Raw genomic sequence first — 17,067 nt, forward strand, 5'->3', positions numbered from 1 at the left:
GTGGACCACGTGTCGGCTGGTGATAGCGGGGCCCAGCTGAGGAAGCTGCAGGGAGACGCGATAGGCCTCGGCTGGTGGAGCCTGCCGGTGCGACAGAAAACACAAACACAGCAATATAGAGTCCTTCGTAAGTGACTGTCGAGAAGGAAACAGTATTCGGTCGTCGCTGTGCTAAGTTGCCTGGATTGCTGGTGACTGAGAGGACGGGTGCCGATTGAGGGTGAGTTAGGCCTACAGACCCAGCGCAAGTTGCTGCGTGGGAATTTGTAGCGCAGGAGCTGCACCTTACTGCTGCATTGGAGACTGGTGCTCTTCTGCTGGACCAGCGACCCATCTGTGGGAAGGCCCGCCCTTTGGGCTAACAGAGCAGAGGGCTGGGTCTGTGTTCGTTCACTGGATCTACAGCACTGTGTGGGCCATAGCCACCCACATAGCAGCAACAGGGCTCTGCTGCATTGCTCCTGGAGGAAACTCACCCTGGAGAGCTCCCGTGGCCCCTGCAACAAACACCGTTGTATCTGGCTGGACGAGGAGTGGAGCACATAGCCCTTACCTGCACGGCCACCCCTGCGCCAAGTGGTGCGGTTGGAGTATACTGGGTATCTGGCTTGGCTGACACAGCGGACTGAAACTGCAGAGTCCTTGGGCTAGTGCAGACGTATGCCCTCCTGAGGCTAGGCAGTGCCCAGTGGACTGTACCTAAAGAAAGAGATACCTAGAAGGATCCCCAACCCTCCCCTTGCTGTCATTACAATACGAGAGACCCTACCATAAGGACCTTTGTCCAGGACCGCACCTAGACAAGCGGATTCCACCAAAGACTCTGGATCTCCCTCTCAGTCCCCTACTGAACAATCCCATAAGAACTCAATGGGAGAAGAGGTTCCTGTCACACAGGTTTTCATGGAGTCTCTGTTCCGTACATTAATCAAAGATAAAGCAGCCTTCAAGCAGGAAGTGGCCAAAGATGTCAAGGAAATCTCCCACAAGATGAGAGAGCTGGGCCAGTGAGTGGACACATTAGAACTAGGAAACAACGCTAGGAAGGAGGAGTTGGAGGCCAGCTGAAGCCAGATACTTGATCTCCGGGACAAAATGCAGACCTCAACTACTACCTGTGTGATTTGGAGAACATGTCTCGTCGATCTAACATTTGGATAAAAGGGTTCCTATTGCAGGCAGATTTGGCACATTAGAGGACTATGTGCTTAGACTTTTCCGCCATATCGTCCTGGCAGACAAAGAGCTTATCCTGGATCGCACACATACAGTTGGTCGCCAGTCGGGTGCTCCTGAGACCCTACAGGATATCCCAACCTGTTTGCTTAGCTACAATCAAAAAGAAATGATCATGCAGTACCTAACTAGAACTCTATCTCCTTAGAAGTGACGAAAATCTGTCTCTACCAGGGCCTCTCATTTACCACCCTGCCGGGGCTCAGAACTTTGAAACCGGCGACCTCCCTACTGCGAGAGAAAGGGATTCATTATAAGTGGGTACATCCATTTGGCTTATCTTCACGTGGGAGGAAGAAACACAGGTGGCCCATAGTCTCCATGAGGTGGACTCGATCCTGGGGCTTGATCAGAAGAAGCTCGAGGCCACGCAGCCACAACTCTTGCCCCTTCCGCCCCCACCCCCTCCACCACCCAACTCAGTGCATCAGCCTAGGGCTTTGGGCCCACAAGAAGATGATCAGACCATTGGCAATGGAAAGCTTCAGGGAACAGTCTGCCCTGTTGCAGCAACTTACCCATAGAGAGACATCTCAGGGATCCACTGTGTAATGAGGTGGTGGCCTTTTGCCTCCTTGCTGACTGGATTCCATAATACAAGTGTTGCGCCCCAGCGGCATAAGAGATCTTCTGACTGGACTACAGGACCCTCCTCTGCAGATTTGAAAGGTGAATTATTTAGTATAACATAACTTTGTGCTGTTTTCTTCTGGGTGGGGTAGGGCTTCCGCTTGCTTTTACTCTTCTGATCAGGACTTTGCCAGTGACATGGACCCTATCTCTACAATATATTGTTCTCCACAAGTTGGAGCAGTTGCCACCTCTGGTTTACCCCTCTCCAAACCAGAAGATGCTCACGACATGCACGTACATCCAGCTCATCTCTGTACCGCTCAACACCGAACGATACACACCGACTTTTTTTTTTTCCAAAACTTTATTCGTGAATGTATCTTCATCGCATATGCATACAGTATTAGACAATAAGCAACGATACACACCGACACGTTGAACAGACTATTTTGGAAATGTCTACCACGGCCTGCTGATCTTCTGTCTTTACTGCTCGTTTTTCTGCCCTCTGTTTTGACCTCTCCTGCTCGTTTTGCTGCTCTCTGTTTTGCCTTTTCTGCTTTTTTCCCCCTCTGTTTTGCCTTTTTGCTTGATTTTCTGCCCTCCGTTTAGCCTTTTCTGCTCTGTTTTGCCTGTTCTGCTTGTTTTTCTGCCTTATGTTTTGCCATTTTTTGCCCTCTGTTTTACCTTTCCTACTCGTTTTTCTACCCTCTATTTTGCCTCTTCTGCTTGTTTTTGTGCCCTCTGTTTTGCATTTTCTGCTTTTTTTTCTGCCCTCCTTTTTGCCTTTTCTGCCCATTTGTCTTCTATCAATTTGAACTTTTCTGCTTTGTTTTAGGGCAAAGTTTTATGGGGGAGGGGGTCCCACAGGCCCCTCCCCAGTCCGATTTTCCCCCATGGACTCCATCCTTCGGGGCACAGCCACATCTGCCTGGGTGCCCTGGCGCTTTGATGGGGACCGCGGTGGTAGCATTGATGCCCCCGCTGTCCCGGCCGCCTCCCCGCCTCCTGCGGGAGCCGGCATTGCTCCTGCAAGTAGGGAGCGGCTAAATATGGAGCTCCCTGCTTGTGGGTGAAATTCTTTCATCTGTTTTCCTGCCCAAATAACAGTGGGTAGGTAAACAGATAAAAACTCTGCTCCCATCAAGCAGGAGCAGTTTGACAGCTCCTGCATGCTGGGAGCGGAGTTACTGTTTGCTCTTGCTTGGCAGGAACTGTGGCAAAAGTAAACTGCTATCTCCCGAGGGTGGGCACATCGTGAGATAGCAGGAGCCCACCCAAGGGGTGGCGGTCCTCAGGCCATTAATGGTTCCAGGAGGGGGGCCTTGCGCCCCCCCCCCCTTTTAAATACCACAGGCCGGCTCCGGCGAGGTGGTGGTCTCCGGGTCTGCATATGACCCAAAAAGGGGTAGTGTGACCCCCCTCCCATTCTCTAATATGTGTTTGGCCCTGTGGAGGTGGTGTTCCCCGGCGCCAAGGTGCATCCTCAGTGCTTCCATTAGCATTTCTTTAGCCCAAGTGAGGTGGTGTTCCCTGGGACTTGTGTAAGCCCCAGAATGGGGGTACATGCTGTCCCTCTCCTTTGTTTTTTGTGGCCCCAGGGAGGTGGCTGTCCCCGGGGCACTTGGAGCCCAATGAAGAGGGGTCCTGCAGCACCCCTCTTTAAATTTCAGTAAAGCCTTGGGGCTCATAAGAACCTCAAGATGGGGGCCCCGTATACCCCATCCTTTACGTTTTAAATCTATGTGCATGCCCACAGGACCTGGCCCACCGGGGCTTTTTTGAAAACACGCGTGGGAGCCAGCGATTATGTTTTAAAAAACATATATATATATTTTGCCCCCCTATCCCCGTGTTTTGTTTTTTCTACATTTTTCTTGAAACTCAGCTCAGTCCAAATCCCAAGATGGCTGCCAAAATTTCCTGGTTCAAGTGTTGGCAGCCAATCAGATCTCTACACAAGACCAGGAGGATTTGCTGAGGGGTCACGTCCCTATATAGACACATTTGGATTTCTTTTAATTAGTCTGAAACTACCAAACAGATTTTCACCAAATAACAAAATGGGCGCGTACCGAACCAAGTCATAGCTAGCTGCCCAATTTGGTGTAACTCCATTTAGTGGTTTGGAGTGTAATTGTGTCTCAAATCTCTATGGGAATTAAAATGGGAAATGGAATTGGACTTTTTTTTTACTCCCCCCACCTGCCCCCGTCAGCTACTTCACTCTTGCATTGTATCTCTCTGGTTATTTGTAAATCACATATTGCACCTTCTTAGGCATAGTTGTCCTACAGAAAACTGTAAATAAATGCGACTTGTAACCACCCCAACTGCCCATAACATGCTACAAGGCAGCTATTGACGCCTTGTTCAGAACCTCCTTCTGAGCATCAGTGCTTTTCTAGGAAGGTAAATATGGAATCTGTAGGACTGGTATGTAAGAAAACAATGGAAGGGTTTTCAAGTTCTCGTTAAACTATTCCGTTACACAACATAATGGGCCAGATGTATCAAGTTTATTCCCGTTCGCAAACGGGCCTATTTGCAGATTTGGCCCGTTTGCGAATGGGAAAAAGCCTTTATGTATCATTCCAAAAGTCAATCGCAAAATAGGGAATCACAATTTTTGCGATTACCTATTTTGCGAATGCATTTAGAGAATCGTAATTTGCAAATCTCTAAATGCAATGCAGGAAGCGCTTTTTAATTTTCGACCCTGCTTTAAAGAACCTCAATTTACCACCAACTTCAAGTTGGTGGTAAATTGCAAATCCTTAGAAAAATGCACAATTTTGCATTTTTGTAAGTGCCATGTGGCGCACATACATGCCATTAGGGCATGCATGTGCTCCACATGTGCACACATGTATATTTGAGGGGTGCATGAGGGTGGCCTTTTGGCCTCCTTGCACCCTTGAGATTGCATGCGCAATTTGCGAGTACTTTTTGGGTACTCGCAAATTGAGCATGCAATTCCCATTCATTCCTATGAGCCTCTAGACCCATAGAAATGAATGGGAAACCATTCCTTATTTGCGACTCACAATTTGCAATTCGCAAATAAGGAATGTGTATGAATCACAAAAAATGTGCTGAAACCTACATACATTGAATTTTGCGAGTCTATAATAGCGAATCATTAAAACTTGCTATTATAAACTCGCAAAATCCAATTTTGATACATCTGGCCCAATGTTTCTAGTGGCACGAACAATGGAGAGAGGAGGCATAATTATGAGGACCATCGGCTTTAGTGTATCAGCCCCTAATATTAATGCTATTGATTCAGCAAGCAGTCTTAAGAGGACTCACCCTGACAGTCAGTGCCTTCGTGTTTAAAAAGTTTGCTATAAGTTGCCAAGAAGGAAAAGATCAGTAAAGGGTTTTGCAGCAGTCCCACAAAGGAAAGAAAGTTGATATTTTAGTTATATGATATTCAGCTCCGGCAGGGGAAGGGTTTGCATCCGAGGACTATTATGTGACTGTCTGCTCTTATATTTTATGTGTTTTTCAGGCCTCTTTAGGAAGGAGTCAGCACCCTGACTCAGCAGTTTAAAATCAAGTATGAATTGTATGCATCTCAGTGGTTAAATTACGTTTTTTTAAATTGCAGGTCTGGTCGATTACAGTCATCGTTTTAAGTAAGAAGTATACACGAGTGCCTCATATGTTTACTTCCAACCTACTCTTTGCTCAGGTTTGTAACTACTCTTAAACTTTGTCTTTTTCATTCAGTGGTACATTAGCAAGAGTGGGCCCAGGGCATAGAATGAACAACCAGTGTAATATATCCTTCCTTCCTTCTCTCTTTCTTCAAAGAAGGTGCTTGCTGCCATTGGATTGCTGCACATTTGAGTTGTACTTGTTGCAGTACATCACATCGAATCACAGACAGTGTACTGATTAATTTTATACAAATGCATACATTTATGTTGGAAAGGGAGGCTTTCCTGTCCATAGTCATGTTGGTGCCACTCAGGCTCAAGGAGGCGGTGCTGTGGGCAGGTATGCACAGGATGCTTTGCCGCCTGCATGCTTCTTGGTTCCCAAGTGTTGTTGTTTGCTAGACAAAACCTGGTCTGAAAGGTCTGTGCCTGTCAATACTATCTCCCCTGTGTAGCGATCACCTGCATTTTATTCCATTGTAAAAACATGAACTGGATGGACAGCACCTGTTGGAGCATGAGGTGAGGAACCATCCAGAGTAGTTATAACCATACTAAAATATAGCTAACTTCCTGAGGCCCCATAACATTAATATTGTCTCCTCCAACACACTAAAAGGGCCTTGGACCTGTAGGATCCAGAGGAAGAGAATGCATTCCCTAGTGGCCCACTATGTTACAGGGGGCACAACCTGGGCATCTGTACCAGGGGCCTCCTGAGCACCTTACTCCACTCCAACCTTCAACAACTACTAAGTCTACCAGTCAACAACAGTCAGAGATGAATGTCTCTTTCCTTTAGGTGATGGGGGCCCAGCAACCAAGCGCACTGGTGAGCAATTCAAAGTCTTGTTTTAACAAATCACAAAGTCCTATATAAATGATGCTTCACTCTCCCAGGTCCCACCGCCATAGACCCAGTCCTCAAAAATGAATTCTACAAATGGAAAGGAGCGTCAACGTATCCGCTATGGTATCCAATCAATTATTGTTTTTCGAGAATCAAATCCATAGGCAAACTCATTTCATATGTGTTTTCCATTTATTAATTCAAAGGAAAATCATAGCTCCAAAATATAACGGTATCCAGTCGTCAACTAAATATAACAATATCCAATCATCAGCCTACGTGTTTCATCCTCACTTGGACGTCATCAGGGCTGGAAAAAAGGATAAGTACACAAATCAATATAGATCCCTATGTCTTTTTAGAAAATCAATTATTCAATCACATTCCCCAAAATTAAAAACATCATATCAATTTCATTGTTCGAGTCTGCCTATTTATAATCTAATTTCCATATATTATCCCATGAAGAAAGTAACATTAATGGTTTTTTGGATGGAAAACATCATGTGGTGTCAGCACCCTCCTTATTGCTACCACATCAATCCTCTTCAATTTCTCTCATGTACTATATACACTGTTATTGTCATGCATCATGACATTATATTTAGACTTCTGGCAAAAATGTATCATACAAAATCTCTTAAATTCTTATCCATGATCAACTCCCCAACAGCCACACTGTCTGCTAAGTTTCTTTTAGTCGCCTTTTGGAACATACCTTCAATGTATCTCCTAAGCGTTTATCCTTAAAGTTCTTCAGCTCTTCATTTGCGCAACCCATACAAGTGGAAAAGATTATCCTAAACAAACAAAAAAAGTTGTCTGTATGCTTAAAACCACTTTATAAAGCCCTATTCGCTTGGGGAAATTGTTGTGATAAATCTCATTTTTATATTTAACTTTTTACATTCCCCAAAATAGAGACATGATGGGAAATGGGAATCCTGTATTTATCCAGTATTAGAGGTGTCTTTCATAAATTCACATGCCTGAATCATTCCCCGTTGTCGGGATGGGAGTCCCCGGTACATCAATAAAGTAATGTCCTATTAGACATTTAGAGAAATAGGCCCAAGGGCCTCACGTTAGTAACATATCCATGTCCTTTTGTAGAAAGGACCAAACTCTAGAGAAGAGCCAATCAGCTATGACCTCCCTCTAGAACCCTCCTGGAAGAAGCTCCTGTCCCTCAGATTTTCTACCGCACGTTGTGCTAAGGGAGTCTCCTCTGAGCTCTGCTCAGATTTCTTCTCAACTGGGTTTCCAATGTCCTCTGGTGATATTATTTCATTCTAGAGATCCCATCGTCTATGGCAGGTAAGACTGTGTCGTCGACGATAAGCATCAAGAAGACACCATCGACGTCAAAGACATCGTCGACAATGCGCTCGCTGACGACTGAGTCGTCGACCTCGGTGACGAAGAAAACATCGTCAACACCATCGTCGGCGAAGATCTCCAGCGACGACACCACTATCGACGACGGCCCGTCGACGATAACCCCTCCGGCTACGACACCCGTCGACGTTCCACCGTCGCCGAGCTCGTCGACGACGATGGATTCAGATCTAAAAAGCACATTTGTGCATCTGAAAATTACAAAAAAAGACACTGACGCCGGCTTTAACATTGCCAAGCATAGTCCAACCACTGCCTCCAGCATGTCATTTTGAAGAGGAGGACTCAGATGAAGGGGATATGTTCCAAACTGCCACAAGCCCCTCTGAGCTTAATGTAAAATATCAGGAGAGTTCGGATTAAGAGGAAGAACAGGAGTAATATCATCCACCTCCTCCTCCAATGGTTTGCCTTCCAGCCTCTTTAGTCTCGGACTTGCAGTACCTCATAACCGATTACAAGCAGAGGTTTCCAAAGTCACCTCCACCCGCGGCAGTATCTCTCTCGCCAAGGCCACGGCCTCCACCTTTGAATGTGCAGCCGGATCCGGTCGTTGGGTCACACCCTCCGTCTACTGATGAGGACAAGGAAGAAGACCAACATGAAGAGGGAGAGCTTCATGATACTCAATCTAACCACGATGAATGGGATGACTGTCATTCCTTTCCCTGCTTCTCCAGTACCTGCTCAAGCAGATTTGCCACCCGGCGACATCGGAAGGTTCCATCATGTCATTGAGATTTTCAAATTCCCATGGTTTCTCTCCAGCAGGACTGCTTCCTATATGATTTTAAAGAACCTTTTAAAAAAGGGCTTCATATAAATCTCCTCGAGCTGCAGGTGGTCTTTGTCGCCCTTCAAGCTTTTCTCCCAAGAATCAAGAATTCCCTAGTGCTCGTTCGTACAGACAATACCACGAGGATGCACTATCTCAACAAACAGGGAGGGACTCGTTCTCTTTCACTCTCTCACGAGTTGCAGAAAATCTGGAACTGGTTGATCCGACACAATATATCCCTTCAGACAGAGTACGTTCCCGGCATGGACAATGTACTAGCCGACTCACTAAGCAGACAGAAGACAATGCCTCACGAGTGGAAACTGGATCAGGGGATCCTCAAACAAATCTTCTCACAATGGGGCACTCCTCTTATCGATCTGTTCACCAGAAGATTAAGTGCCAAATGCCGCTACTTCGCAAGTTGGCATCCCCAGAAAGGGTCTCTAGGGAATGCATTTCGATCGCATGGTGCAACGTCTTTGCGTACGCCTTTCCACCATTTTCAATGATTCCCAGAGTCCTCAGGAAATTGAAAGCGGAGCCTTGTACGCTCATTCTCATAGCCCCAACTTGGCCCCGCCAGCATTGGTTCACAGAACTCCACCTTCTTTCTCTGGAACCGACAATATGGCTGAAGCAGTTTCCATCCCTTCTCACGACCAGCAAGTCCAGCATTCGAATCTGGCATCACTCAAATTAGCCGCTTGGCTCCTGAGTTCAAAGAACTTCAGAACTTAAATATTCCACCAGATTGTAGGGCCATCCTGGCTCGAGCACAAGCAGAAAGTACCAACAAGACATACTCTTTAAAATGGAAGAGGTTTTGCATTTGGTGTAAGACTCAGAAGAGACATCCTTTTTCTTCTTCTCCAGAGCAAATATTGCCTCACCTTCTCCATTTGGCAAATTCAGGCCTTGCTCATGCTTCTGTCAGAGTCCACTTGGCGGCGATCCCCCGTTACAGAAGATCTCCTACTGGTCCTTCTCTCTAGTCTCACAGATTGATCAAACAGTTTCTAAAAGGCCTTTTCAGGACTTTTCCACCTGTGAAAACTCTACCGTCTACCGGGCAACTTAACACAGTCCTTAATCAGCTCATGAAGCATCCCTTTGAGCCGGTACACGGGGCTGATCTCAAATACCTCTCTTGGTAGACAGCGCTCCTTCTCGCACTTACTTCTGCAAGGCGTGTGAGTGAGCTCCAAGCCTTCTCCATTCAGGAGCCCTTTCTGCAATTCAAACAGGACAGGGTAATAATACAAACAAATCCAAAATTTGTACCAGAGGTCCCGTCGGACTTCAATCGCAACGAGCCTGTGGTCTTGTGCTCTTTCTTTTCAAATCCCCATACTGCAGCGGAAAGAACATTACATTCTCTGGATCTCAAACGCTGCCTAATATTTTACATTGAGAAAACAAAATATTTCCGTAAATCAAACCAGCTCTTTGTGGCTTACAGTAGACCCAAGAAGGGCCTTCCACTCACCAAGCAAAGTATTTCTCGATGGATTTCTGCAGCTATTTCATTCTGTCATGAAAAGGCAGGACAACCCCTGCAATCTAGAGTACGAGCCCAGTCTACTAGAGCGATGTCTACATCCATGGCGCTTTTCACTGGTGTGCCTATCAAAGACTTTTGCAGAGCGGCAACATGGAAGTCGCCACATACCTTCACCAGGCACTACTGCCTGGATACAGAACTCATGAAAGATGCTGTGGTGGGACAAGCAGTACTTCGTCATCTGTTTCGGTAGAGGTGAGCCTTCTTTTCATCCCACCATCCTTCTCATGTACGCACATTTCTTTATTGTATTGTTTGACGGTATTTTTACTTACAACTGAACGTTTCTATTTGTCACTTGATATGTTATTATCTAATGATGTGTGTATTCTATACCATCCGAAATGTGCTTATCATTGCTTGCTATTCTGATCAGGCATGTGAATCTATGAAAGACACCCCTAATAGTGGATAAGAAATGCGTTACTTACCTGTAACTGCAGTTATCCAGTATTGGTGTCTTTCATAGATTCACATGCAACCCGTCCGCCTCCCCTGGAAGGACTCATCTAATTCTCTCAGTAGTGCACTCACTTAGCACGGTGCTTCCGAAAATCTGAGGGACAGGAGCTCCTTCAAGGAGGGTTCTAGAGGGAGGTGATGGCTGATTGGCTCTTCTCCAGAGTTTGGTCCTTTCTACAAAAGGACATGGATATATTACTAATGTGAGGCCCTTGGGCCTATTTCTCTATATGTCTAATAGGACATTACTTTATTTATGTACCGGGGACTCCCATCCCGACGACGGGGAATGATTCAGGCATGTGAATCTATGAAAGACACCAATACTGGATAACTGCAGTTACAGGTAAGTAACACATTTCATTTTTCTAATATATTATCCAATTATATAACAAGAGAACACAAAATACTTATTGTTCTCTTGATTATTAGTCACCAAGCTCTACAGGTCTATTGCTAAGAAGCCCCATTGAGGCAAAGCTCCCCCATATCACCACCTGGTTCTCACCTCTTGCCAGAGTGTCTTTTACTTTGGTCTTCCTGCCACAGCCTTGCCCGATAAATCCTGCCGTAGAATTGACCGTCTAGAATGCCTATATTTCAATGTGCCAAATGACCAATAGGAAGTCGCTTTTTCAAGCCTCTGAATTAACATTACTACAACGCGGTTCCCTCTCAGGTCCTCAAAGTACTTGACCAATCACCTTTCAAGAGCCAATGGTACTATTATTTGAGCCAATCGCCCGTCAGTTTTATTTTTATGACTTTTTTCTCTCTGGTCCTCACTTATTTAGACCAATTGTGAGTAAAACATCCTCCTTCCCTACCTCCCATGTGTCTATGTGTCAAGACTTCCACCTGACCTGCCTGACGAGGGCGGTATTGTATTACCATCTCCAACGACATGGCCACAAAATTCACATATTACATTTGATTAGTTATAAAGGCCTCTAATGACTATAATGTCTATATTTTTTTGAAACTACAATTCACATGTCGTTGCAAATCAAAATACTCCCTGAAATATTGTAATTCTATTCACCGCCAAGCGCGCTCAGGAATTACAATGCCTGGCCTTCCTGCAGGTGGGCGTTTTTATCCCGACTATCACTTCCTGTCCCTTATGCGTACCATGTAAAGGTTTGCATTGAGTGTGGACAACGTCGATCACCCATAAACATTTTTTTAATGAATGTCTATACTTTCAATAACTCACTCTAATTATATTTGAATTCCTTAATCCCGAGTAATTGATTTGACACTACCTGACCTATCCAGGATAGTGCGTGATGAAATTGCGAATGGTCAAAGTTACACAGGCATCTAACCGGTAACATCTAAAAACTTTTAATCTGGTATCTAAAAAATCATTCATTTGTTGTAGTTCAATTTAAATTAATCGTTTTACAATTAATACGATACTGCCTCACCTTTTTGAGATTTTGCCTGGTGACACATTACTCATTCTCAGTCGAGTACCGGTTCTACATTACGGCTTACATTAACACAAAGAATATGTTCTAAGAGTAGCTATTAAAACAAACATCAATGTACCATCTCAAGTAAATAACAAAAAATGTATATACCTCCAACATGTTGTCAAACGACTTACGCTAGATACAGACCTATTGCTCACAGTAGTATATTTTGACAAGATGTAAATCTGTTACTAAAAATAGTGTAACTCATTGCCACTATTTAAACCCTGATCAACCGTTCTGCATTTGCTAATCCATCTAGCTTCCTGTTGCCTTATTTTTAGTTCCCAGTCACCCCCTCTCACATTTGGAATAATCCTCTGTATTCCGTGAAATTTGATATTCCTATCATAGGGTGAATGTCTTTAATATGCTGAAAAATTGGCGATCTAACCTCATTCACAATCGCTCCTATATGCTCTTGTATCTTCAACTTAAAAAAAAATTGTGCTGTCTATGTAGATTTTAGAACATTTACATTGCAGTACGTAAATCACCCCACAACTGTTGCAATTTATAAATTCATTAATACTATACCACTTGTTGGTATTGTACTTGAACTCTTTGATCCGATTGATTCCAACCGTACAAACATTACATGAACCACATGTAAAGAATCCCTTAGATTGATCTGGGAGCCAATTCCCTCCCCTCAGTCAGAGCTGCCCATCTTGTGCTCGACCCGGAATAGGTTATGCAAAACATCACCGGTAAGGTAGAAAAATGGTAGTCCTTTCTCACCTGTCAAAGTTTCCCTGCAATACCTCTCCCTCTTTGAGCCACCATGCAGTCTTTTGTCTCCGGCATGGGCCTTCTGCTACCAACAGGGAGTCACCTGCATCTTCCTTCTTCTGTCTGCGTGATTCCTGGAGGAACATTCCTCTGTACCGCCCATTCCTTGCTGTTATCTCTAGAGTCACAAGTATCTTTCTACCACCCATGCTGCTCTCACCTCCGCAGGTTATGGTTTCTCTTTATCATTGGCAGCCTCTGCATTAGGGAGTAGGGGATTTTGCTGAGCTGCTGTGGGTATGTCCTCTGAAGCGTGAACCCGTGGTGGGAGTCGCAGAATTGATTGAATGTGAAATACCTGTTAGAGTGTAGTGGTTGAGTTACACAGGGAACTAAATGTCAGCTCTGTGGGATGTTAAAGGTCTGTTAATCCAACATTTGGAACATGGAAAAATGCCAAAACTACAATCTCTTCTGACCCAGCGACGTATGACATCTCTTCATTGGCTGAAGTGTGCTACCTATCTGTACACAGCCAACACTCCTCCAGGGACTTTATCAATTGTCAACAGCTATGAATAGTGCTCCGTATCCCCTCTCCCTTTAGCCAAAGAACAATATATACACAGTGGAATTAAGGACTATCAAATAATATGTATCGTTCACCACGTAGGCAAGAATACTAAGGCAGGCAGACAGGCTCTTGTAATGAAGTTAGAAGCCTGGGTGAGTGAAAACCCAGGAATGGGTACTACAGAGTAAGCTTTAAATCTTTCCCTAATCTTGCGTAAATATGTCACGGCCAGGAGAGGGGCAATACATATGACCTTTATGGACCTTTCCTTTGCCTTTCATTGAGTGGATAGAAACAAAATGTGGGACATTATGGGACATGCAGGAGTGGATTCATCTTTATTGAGTGTACTAAAAAGTCTCCATCAAGATACAAATATGAGAGTTTGCTGTTCCCAGTCAGGCAAATAGACTCCCCCTATCCAAGTTACATGGTGGGGTGAGATGAGGCTGCATCCTAGTGCCTTTTTTTATTTCTTTTTTTTACATTAATACCCTTCTTCTTTTTAACAAACTGCACCCCTGATGTCCCAAAAATGTGTTTGCGTCTAGTCCCTGTTTTACCTTACCCAGACGATGTTGTCCTTTTGGCCTGCACTGCTAATGGTCTGCAAGCTCTTTTAAATGGGTTTTATTATTTTATAGAGGCGCTAATCCTTAAGGTAAATAATGACAAATCCTATATTTTAACATGGGGGCCAAAGACCACCTGCTCAAAGAAGTTTTTTGGTGAATATACACCGATGAAGAAAATATTGAATATTAGCTACTTGGGCATTCTATTTAGCACCAATCTGAAATGGGACCTTGTAATTACTCAAAAGCCCCCGTCGATGGAGGCAATATGTGAATCTCTGTTTAGATTTACGAAACATTTAGGACATAAGCCCCCCAAAGGACTGACAATACTATACAGAAGTAAATGTCTGTCAGTGGATACATATGGTGCTTGAGTATGGAGACATACATCTGTAAAGTCCCTTAATGCAGCAGAAAACAAGTTTTTAACTAGGATTTTAGGACTCCCCAGATCCACATCAAGTTTTATCACTCACAGTGAATTGGGCCTAGATTTCCTAGAAGATACGGTGGGCTTGACACCCATCTTGCTGTGGGTTAAAATCTGGTCCACCCCGGAGCAAAGTTTCTCTCGGTGATAGTGGAGGATTATCTGAAGCAGACTAATATGCTAGCTATCTAATGGTTTAAGTGTATAAAAACACTTTTCAAGACCTAGGATCACTTAGTGTCTTTGAGAATTCTAGAAAGATTGCCTCACACACGAAAGCCTTGGTAAAGGACACATATCTTGCCCATAGAGATAAGATGAGACTTGGAAATAGTTCTGTACATGGTAACTGTCCATTCATATATCCCATTGTCAGCCTGAGAAGGCATGGAGCCCTATCTAACATGGATAGAGGGATCAGAACACAGATTTAATTTAACTTGCCTTCGAGTAAATACGATTCACTTCTTGGTGGATTTCCCCCTTACTGGTTTGTGGTTTGCAACATGCGGTAGTGTCCTTACAGCCTACTAAGCACTTTGTTATTTTGCACTTTATATTCTGCTTTTAGAACCTGGATGTTTTAAAACACATCAATCAGGTTTATTGTTTCTAAAGAGCAAGATGGTGGGCGCTTTGTTGCCTTGCTAGCTACTCCCTGACCCGAGCCTTCATCCCCGATGTTGGAGATTACCTGCATTTTTGATTGTGCTGGTCTGCATATACAGTGGCGGCTCTGTTACGCCTCCAGGCTGCTCCGGCCCGGTAGGAGTCTCTGGAGAGTTGCTGTTTCGTCCAGCGGGTCCTGCAGCGGCTCCTCTTGGCTGAGGCTTCCGTGGACGGGAAGCTCTGCAATGCTGCCGAAAGGGACCAATCAGACGAAGGACCGGGCGAAGCCTGCAGGGCTAGTGCCAGCACGCTCTACTCCAACCAGCAAGAAACTAGTGCGGAAAACAGAGGAGAATGCAGGAACTGGAACATGCAAGCTACATACGGTGACTGACGGATTGAAAACGGTCCAACCGGGTGGGCATGCAGCATTGGCATGTCTTGATCTGCCTAAGGAGAGACAGCACTCTATTCCAGAAATTTTCTCTGTCAAATTCACGGGACAATCCCCTGAGGGACCAGGGTAAGTTGTCAGCGTCTGCTTCAGCACAGGTACTGAGCATATATAGGGGATATACATTAAGGAGGCCAGATAGGGGAGTCCAGAGCTCATCAAATTGTAATGTGCAAGAAGTATTAAAAATGTAGTAAAAGTGCAATATCAACAATTGAGATCCTGGACGCTGGAGGGGTCGGGATGCAGGGCTCTGAGACAATCACTGCTCCATCAATTGAGGCAAGAACCATTGGGCGAGATTTAAAAGGCCTATGAGATCCTTTTGAGGAACATTGGGAACACCAGGACCCTAGGGACGCAACTCAAGAGAGAGGGATCTCCAGAAGGGGCAGAGAAATTATTTTCCTTAACAGACAACTCCGACCTCTCTGACCTCAGTGAGGTATTGACTGATGATGACTCCCCCCGAGTTCGTCAGGGGACAGCCCAAATGGAGGAAGAACTAATCCATCAACTCAAAAGCGACTATCCCTCTGTAAAAGACACAGTGAGAGGGCACGAAGGATTGAGAGGGAGTCAAGACCAGAATTAGGCATCATCCAGCAACTGAAGTGGTCCGCCAGGTGACCCGCCAGGTCTATAGTGAGAATGATGGAGAGTGATGTGGGAACCCCCTGTGGAGTGCCCGATCTGATGCGATTGCAGCACCCTCAATGGATGTAATCTATTCTACGCTGAAGCAGATGCAGTCTGGGGCAAGAGTGGAACACAAAAGGGCCCACATGGCTACTAAACAAATTCAAGATGCAGAACACAATGATGCAGAACACATATGGTGCTTGAGTATGGAGACATACATCTGTAAAGTCCCTTAATGCAGCAGAAAACAAGTTTTTAACTGGGATTTTAGGATATGCGCAATGATGGTAGTTCGGATCACCATAGTCGAGGAACGGGCAGAGGCCGCTGCCACTGCTGTAGCGGTAGTCGCACAACAGCAAAATTGACAAGAGACTCAGGTTGTGGATGTGATGTGGAAGTTAGAGGATTTTGAGAATATCCATCGTCGAAATAATCTACGGTTTCTTGGTCTTGCATAGAAAGTAGAGGGAAATGACATCAGATCCTTCTTCTTGAAGTTAGTGAAAGGAGCCTTCCCTGACCTTTTCCAATGGGATTGGGAATTGGAAGTTCAGAGGGTCTACCGCTTTCCTCTGATGCCCCAAAAAAAATCACTCTCAACAGGATGGGAAATCAAGAGCTATACTGGTCTATTTTGGTAACTTTCTCCTATGCCAGGTTATCTTCGATAAGGCAAGACCAGAAGCAAAGAGGGCGTTTGAAGGGCCTAGCTTTTTCGTCCGCCCGACCTTTGCCACGCAACGGTTTCAGCGACACAGCTGTGAAGTGTATCTCTTAAGCCCGGCCCGTCTCAAGATTATATTTAAGGGAAAGACTTGGACATTTCTTTCAGAGATTAAAGCACAAGACAATCTGAAGGAGATTTCTAACGAGACAGGAATGGACTGATATTCATCTCTCACCTTTTTTTTCTGTAGAAACGGACCTTTCTGTGCAATTAGTCCTCCCTTTTATTTTTCCTCACTCTTAGTTTAGCTTATGGGTGGGCCACTTAAGTTTTCGAAGATGGGGTTGGTATTTCTCTTTGTAGGGGTACTG

General features: G+C 44.9%; 1 protein-coding gene across 3 annotated transcripts in view; it reads left to right on the plus strand.

Moving 5' to 3' along the window:
• The window catches only part of GPR155 (G protein-coupled receptor 155), a 361,714-nt gene that overhangs the window by 168,817 nt on the left and 175,830 nt on the right, over positions 1-17,067 (plus strand). For all 3 annotated transcript variants that reach the window (XM_078681541.1, XM_078681540.1, XM_078681542.1), the window contains exon 6: positions 5,426-5,509. In XM_078681541.1, coding sequence (XP_078537667.1) covers positions 5,426-5,509 — 84 coding nt within the window. The remainder of the gene's footprint in view (positions 1-5,425; positions 5,510-17,067) is intronic.

Source organism: Lissotriton helveticus, chromosome 3_1, assembly GCF_964261635.1.
Source record: "Lissotriton helveticus chromosome 3_1, aLisHel1.1, whole genome shotgun sequence".
In the NCBI taxonomy this organism is placed as follows: domain Eukaryota; kingdom Metazoa; phylum Chordata; class Amphibia; order Caudata; family Salamandridae; genus Lissotriton; species Lissotriton helveticus.